A 7952-nucleotide genomic window follows, 5' to 3' on the forward strand; every position below is an offset into this window, starting at 1 on the left:
TTTTCAAAGAGATTTTTGTTTTTCAACGATGCATTTTTAATGGAATCTCTGATCGTTTTATTTGCCGGTCTTTGATATTGATAACCTCATTGATATTTATCATTAATATCATACAATTACGCAATGTCCGTATGTATATATATATATATATATATTTATATACACATATATATATATTATTTAATGAAGATATTACTCGAATGAGATTTTTTTTCGTTTGATTGAAAATTCGAAAAATAATGCTTTTGAAATCTGATACAAGATGGCACAACTACATTACGTCATTATTTCGATCTCAGTAAGAAGATTAGGTAACATCGAACGTATTACCAAAATGCACGAGAAATGACATACATATAACGTACCTTCGATCACGAATGACGACAGTACATATGAAACTATACCGATACTATCATCTATCTCTTTGCATACAATTTTCAGATTAATTTGTGCTGTGTAGTTCAAAAAACAAATTCACAACGGCGTGCAGTAATCGAAGTTCAAACGAGAGTGCGTAATATATGTTTAAGAAAAAGAAAAAGAAAAAAAGAACATAAAGAATAAAAAAAAATCAAAAAAAAAAAAAAAAAAAAAAAAAAAAAAAAAAAAAAAAAAAAAAAAGAAATCCCATCATACCATTGAATCATCTTACGAGATATATACATATGTACATATTTGTATGGTCCACGTATTTGTCATGCTAGCGAATAGGCATTTCACACGCCATTCATGTTAGTATACGTTATTACCATATCATCTATTCATAATGGATTCTCTTTCAAGATCTTATACTTGCTATAATCATTATTGAAAGTTTTTAATTACTCTATTATAGAACTGACAATGCATACGCAAAAGTATAACATTAGTTAACCAAAAAAAAAAGAGGAAAGAAAAAGAAAAGAAAAAAAGAAAACGGATTAAGAAATATTCGAAGAAACATGGAACTCATGAAGTTTTCGTATTACAACGATAACGACAATACAATACGATATATGAACACTCGAATACATTTTTTAACAGATACATATATACATATTTGTGCACATTCTATAGGCGTATATACGTTCCACCTATTAAAGTTCTAGGTCATGATGCAAGAGACAAGATCACACTTAAAATTCAATACGAGGCCTACGTTAGTCGTACTAATCCTATCTACGTTATTATATCATTTTTATTATTTCGGAAGGAATGGTAAATTTTTTTTCTTTCTCTCTCTCTCTCTCTCTCTCTCTCTCTCTCTCGTTTTTTTTTGTTGTTTTCTTTTTACTATATATTCCAGTTACATCATTACATCATCTGTATCATCATCATCATCATCAATCGTCATCGTCGTATATACATAAATCGTCGCAATCATGAATGAAAACCTTTTTTTTTTTTATACATTAAATTTATATATCTCAATACATCGATAGCTAAATTGTTACATTATCACGTTTTAATTATGCAATAATTAAACAAATTATATATATATACATACATGTGTATATAGTTTCGTTCAAGGCGATGCGTTTCTGTGACATGAATATTGCAATATTTTGTGAATATTTTTTTTTTCTTTTTTTTTTATTCCATCAGTTCATTTAACTTTTAGATTGCAACATAAAAATTATATTTTGATATACGCTTTTTCAAAGTTCAAATAATGCTTAAACGAAATTATCACAATCTTGAATTGAGAGTATCATTTTGTTTTCGTAAAATCGATGTCGAAAGCTAGACTTTATGTCATTATCTATAAACGTACATATTTACTAATGTTATGATTAAGAAGTTATGATGTTATAATTAAATAAATTACATACGCATATATATATATGTATATAAAAGTATATATATATATATATAGTCCATTATATATATATATATAGTCCATTCAAAGTGATACGTTTCATTGATATGAATACTGTAATATTTTTTAAATAGTAATTTTTATTTTGTTTTTCCTCTTTCGTTTTAACTTCAGTTCATTTAACTTATTCAATGATAACATTATCATTTAATATACGCGAGCATAATTATTATTGCTTTTCGAAAGCTCACATAATGTTTTGCTTTCGTGAAAACAACGTCGAAAGCTATAAATGTTACGTCATTATGTCATTATCTATAAAAAAATTAGTTTTTAATTGTTTCGATTATTACATTTATATAAGATACAAAAAAAAAATTTTATATCAGAATCTTTACGTTACTATAGTAACGATATTGTAACCTTCGCAATTTTTATTTTTATTTTTATTTTTAACTCCTTTTTATTTTTTTTTTTTAACTCCTTTTTATTTTTTTTTTTTAACTCCTTTTTATTTATTTATTTTTTTTGTTACTTAACTTTAATTAATTTTTAATGATTTAAGTTCAATAATACGAATATTATATGTTGATATACTAGCAAATAAATACTATCGCGTTAAGAGTTCAGATAAAAATGTATTAATCGCATTGAATGAAGCAAATGGAATCGCGTGAAGATAGAGGAGACGTGAAAACTGAATTTAATAAAGCGATTTTAAATAAAGTAACTTAGTAAGCATCCGACCATTATACGGTTAGGATCAATTTTTTATAGCTTGGTCATTGACTGTACGTACACGAACACTTTCACTTTCGCATTCCGTCTTGAATATTCTTTATTCCTTTGTCGTGTCATACAAAATGTATTTTATTAAACTAGGATTAACGACGTATTTATTTTTGTTATTAAGTTCATTTGTATTCTCAGGTAAATCCAACGAATTTCGTTTGGAACTCGTACAAGTAGTAAGTATAAAAATTTCATGTAATTTATTTCTATTTATTCGATAAGAAAATGTTAAGAGGAAATTTGTAGACATATATATATATATATACACGTACACACACACACATATATATATTTTTTTTTTCAAATTAAAAAAAATTAATTACTTAAAAATATTATATAGATATATAAGTATATATATATTTCTATGGGTAATTACATAAATTAAAGTGATCTAAATTTTTATCAATTTTTATCAAATAGTCGACAAATTCCTTTTTTTTTTTTTTACCTTATATCTGTAATTGTCATGTATTAAATTTTTAACAAAAAATTTTTTTTTATAATCACAGTTATTTAGACATGGAGAACGAACACCGCTTGCTAAAGAAATGTATCCTAATGATCCTTATTATGGATCTAATTACGAACCATGGAGTGTCGCTCAATTGACAAATGTAAGTATTAATAAAATTATTTTTAAATTATCACAATAAGAAATATTTTGATTAGATAAGCGATACTTACATCAGATTCTTCGTAACATGTAATAAATCGTTTATCATACTTAAGCTTAAAAATTATTATATCGAAGTCAGTAGTTTTGTTTGTCTCTAAGAACAAAATATTTTTCATACAAATAGATATAATAAATAATATCTACTAGTTATTACAAAATATATATTCTCGTTTATACATCGTTTTTTTTCTGTTTATTAGTATTAACATTTTTAACGTCAATTTTATTTCTTTATATATGTATGAAAAAAGAAAAAAGAAAAAAAAGAAAAATTTGAAATTTTTATTAAAAATGAAATCTCACCATCATTATAATTATATTCTTCTTTTCGATTACGAAATAATAATTTTAATAGGTTTTCCCAATTATTTATAATAAAATGAGGTACATAAACGCAAATTTATTTATTATTATACGAAACAAATTTTTTTTTTTTCTTTTTATTATCGTAAAAATCATAAATTTTACTTTTCTTTATACATTTTTCTATATATATTTTTATACATTTTTCAGGTAGGAAAAATGCGTGAATATTCAATCGGAAAAATGTTGAGAGAACGTTACAACGATTTCTTGGGTGATATATATCGCCCTAAAGATGTATATGCTCGTAGCACGGATATCGATCGGACTAAAGTGTCTCTATACTTAGTTTTAGCAGGTCTTTATCCACCATCAAAAGAACAGAATTGGAATCCAAATTTACCATGGTTAGCTATTCCCACGCATTATGCTCCAGAAAGGGTGGATAATTTGTTAAGACCTCAAGCTTGTCCAATGTTTGTATTTTTAAAAATCATCGATACGATATAAGAAAAATTTAAGAAAAGATTTTAATTTATATATTTTGTTGTAGATACGAAAAAGCTTTAGAAGAAGTTAGGGAATTGCAGGAGGTACGTGAGAAAAGTGCAGTTTATACGGACGTATTAAAATATCTTACAGAAAAAACTGGTATGGAAGTTAAAACTTTATCAACGGCTTACGAAATTTTTAATTTATTGACAGCACAGGTAATATATAATTGTAAATGTGTAATATGTTTATAGTTCAATCACATTCATATTTAGTTATAAAATTGATTATTATATTATCTTATTTTAGAAAAATTTGAATTTAACGTTACCAGAATGGTGTACCGAGAATATTTATAAAAAGATGGAGGATATCGTATTTCTCGAATATGAAATTCGTTCGTATACGCCAAAATTGAAACGTTTAACTGGCGGCATGTTAATCAGGAAATTTATTGAAAATATGAATATAAATGGGAAACAAAAAAATCCTCGGAAAATTTATCTTTATAGTGGTCATGAAATTAATATCGCAGCTTTTACAAGAGCACACGACATTCATATACCTAAGTTACCTAGTTATGGTTCGACAATTATAGTAGAAAAATTACGTAATACGGAAGGAAAACTTTTCATTAAGGTAGTAAAATTTTTCGTTTCTCTCTTTAGATTTATAATCGATTATAGTAAAAGAATAATTTATTTATTTATATATTTTTTCTCTTTTTATTTTTATATTTCATTGACAGATGCTTCTTTGGACTGGCGTTACTGAAGAATTAATTACACTTAAACTTAAAAATTGTGATGAAATTTGCCCAATAGATACATATTTAGAAATTGTGAAAGACATTATTCCTTCTGATGATGATACAAATTGCTACTGGAATACAATAACAAAAGAAGAATTAAAGAATCTATATAACGATAGAATATATCTCAATTAATTTATATAATTTTACACATAGTATTTTTATAAATATTATCTTTTTCTTAAATTAAAATTATTCCGATTATATGCAATATTATCGAGGCAATTAAATCTTATTAGGCAAGAAAAATCTACTATCTATGCTTTATTTATTAATTATTGATAATCTCTTGTAATAATTCTATCTTTTTTTGCATCCAACAAATTATATATAATATAATCATATTATATAATTTGTTGGATGCTTTCAAAATTAATATTATATAATTTCAAAAAATACATTACTAGATCACATGATTTCAAATTTAAAGGTGATTGGATGAGCGGTCGAAGTTTATTGGTGAAATGAGATCCAATCATCGTCGAGATAGATATATCTTACGCTAATCAATATTATCATTTGTTATTCCGAGCAATAGTATACGTATTACTTAACCTGTACAAATAATATTAATAAAATCGAACAAAATTATATATAGAATAAAATAGGATTTATAGAATAAATAAACCACATTTTTTTTTTATCAAAGAATATTATCATATTTACGATATTCTTATGCATTGTGTAAAAATATTTCTTCCACGATATTAAACTATGTGTTACTTATTTATTACGAAACAATCTAATCAATTTTCTTCTGCCGAATGTACATTTAATATACATTTACGAACGTATGTAATCTATATTAGTTAAATTATTAAATAAAAATTTTATAAACAATTATTCTATCATAACCTCAAAGCGTTGATCAATTTATTTTCAGGTTATGAAATATAATTTTAATCAATGGACAACAGTGGATAGGACTCTTTGTTTAGAGTATACATGATGTATTTTTCAACAAATTGGAAGACATTTTTGTTTCTACTTTTATGGAGATTAATTTCTGTTTTCATTGTACAAACTGCTCATGTGCCAGATGAATATTGGCAATCTTTGGAAGTCGCCCATCATCTTGCCTTTGGATATGGATTTCTTACATGGGAATGGACTGCAAAAATCCGTAGTTATGTTTATCCATTTTTGATAAGTTTTTTATATAGGCTATTAGCTATTTTTTCTTTAGACTCGGTTATAAACCTAATAATAGTACCAAGACTATTCCAAGCCACGATCAGTGCTTATGCAGATTACAAATTTTACAAATGGACCAAAAACAAATGGATGTTATATAGTTTATGTATTAATTGGTATTGGTATTATTGTGCAACACGTACACTTATTAACTCGTTAGAAACTTCTTTTACTATTATAGCTTTATCCATGTTTCCATGGCGTAACAGTACTATAAAAAGTGCTAAATTTCTATGGATAGTTGGTTTTCTTTGTACATTAAGACCAACTGCTGCTATCGTATGGATACCCTTATGTATATATCATTTTTGTACTAGTTTACAGAAAAAAGTATCATTAATTTGTCAGTATGGAATAATTGGCATTATATGTCTGTTAAGTTCTGTGATATTAGATAGTTATTGTTATAAAAGTTTTACAATATCTTCGTTAGAGTTTTTCCGTTTAAATGTACTACACGGGATAGGTGATACATATGGAAGAAAACATACATTGTGGTATATATTTTCTGCCTTACCAGTCCTTCTTGGACTTCATTGCATTACATTTTTAGCAACGCTATTGCAAATAATTAAACGTTCTAAACAATTTCATAGAGAGGCAGTTATGCTAGCAGTAATTGGATGGACAATTGGCATTTATTCATTATTGTCTCACAAAGAATTTCGCTTTCTATTACCACTCTTGCCAATGTTTATATACATAAGTACAAGTTGTACCATTCATGTTAAAATTATTTCTAGAGCATTATTGAGGAAGATCTTTTTATCTCTCTTATTAATAACCAATGTAATTCCAGGACTTTACTTTTCTCTGATTCATCAACGTGGAACATTAGATATAATGAATATCCTACAAACTGATTTGGCTAATGAAAATTCTACGTCTGTAAATATATTATTTCTAACACCTTGTCATGCAACACCTTTATATAGTCACTTGCACGTCAATGTGACCACTAGATTTTTAACTTGTGAGCCTAATCTTAAAAATTCTGAAGATTATATAGATGAGGCAGATCAATTCTTTGAAAATCCAATGATTTGGATTAGAAATAATTATTTACAAAATGAAAACTTAATACCTAGTCATGTAATAGTGTTTGATAAGATTCCATCAAAGATAAAAGACTTTCTTGAAAATTATAGATTATTAAGCAAACTCTTTCACACACATTTTCCACAATCAAATTATGGAAAATATATAATGTTATACAAACGTATAGATTAAATCAGATTTATTAAAAAAATAAATTAAAATTACTATTATCTGATCTATTATAGTTAACCATGTGTTTTTAAAAACAGTTGTTTACATAACTAAACACATAAAATCTATAAGGCGATACTTTCAAAATTATAAAATATAATCTCATTTTAGAAATGATATAATACTTCATTTCTAAGCAATGTGGAATAAAGTTTTCACTTCTTTCTAATGTTGTAACTTACAATTTAACTACAGAGTAAATCCGATAATAGTAACGAATATAACTTTCAAATAATTATCGTGAGAGAATGTAATAGAAGTTTCGTTTTATTTTGATCATACCACGATGTACATTATATATGTATATATATATATATGCAAACTCATCATACTTATATATATACACATACATACACATGTTATTTATTATAACAATAATAAGTAGTTCAAAACATTATTACATTAATAGTTAATATAAGTAAGGCACTATAATATATATAAAAAAAAATTAATTATATTTATCTATCGCGGTAAGATAAGGAACGTACCATGAAGGCTGATATCTATGTGCTAAATGTTAAAATTGGATGTAGCTTTTTTCTTTCTTTTTTTTTTTTTATATAATTGTCGATATCAATGGTAAATGTTACAAAAATAATAAAAAGTGTTAGATATCG

At 25.5% G+C, this 7952-nt stretch overlaps 2 protein-coding genes across 4 annotated transcripts in view; both read left to right on the forward strand.

Annotated features, from left to right (window-relative positions):
* Window positions 1-359: 359 nt before the first annotated feature.
* Window positions 360-5477, forward strand: LOC118443766 (venom acid phosphatase Acph-1). 3 transcript variants are annotated; one of them, XM_085661193.1, is made up of 7 exons: window positions 360-510; window positions 2729-2766; window positions 3100-3204; window positions 3780-4045; window positions 4123-4279; window positions 4371-4700; window positions 4810-5477. In XM_085661193.1, exons 3-7 carry the CDS (start codon window positions 3139-3141, stop codon window positions 5005-5007), a joined length of 1017 nt encoding a protein of 338 aa, XP_085517319.1. In that variant the 5' UTR covers window positions 360-510; window positions 2729-2766; window positions 3100-3138; the 3' UTR covers window positions 5008-5477. The 3 variants fall into 3 exon arrangements, with proteins under 3 accessions (XP_085517319.1, XP_085517318.1, XP_085517324.1); XM_085661192.1 differs by lacking the exon at window positions 360-510 and adding an exon at window positions 847-1197; XM_085661198.1 differs by lacking the exon at window positions 360-510 and adding an exon at window positions 2468-2589.
* Window positions 5478-5524: 47 nt separating this feature from the next.
* The window catches only part of PIG-B (phosphatidylinositol glycan anchor biosynthesis class B), a 3786-nt gene continuing 1358 nt past the window's right edge, over window positions 5525-7952 (forward strand). The window contains exons 1-2 of the mRNA XM_085661186.1: window positions 5525-5663; window positions 5756-7952. The exon at window positions 5756-7952 is cut by the window's right edge and continues 724 nt beyond it. Of these exons, the coding sequence (XP_085517312.1) occupies window positions 5818-7296 (1479 nt within the window). The 5' untranslated portion in view covers window positions 5525-5663; window positions 5756-5817 and the 3' untranslated portion in view covers window positions 7297-7952. The remainder of the gene's footprint in view (window positions 5664-5755) is intronic.

This window comes from Vespa mandarinia, chromosome 1 (assembly GCF_050613455.1).
Source record: "Vespa mandarinia isolate Hongniang chromosome 1, ASM5061345v1, whole genome shotgun sequence".
Taxonomy (NCBI): Eukaryota; Metazoa; Arthropoda; class Insecta; order Hymenoptera; family Vespidae; genus Vespa; species Vespa mandarinia.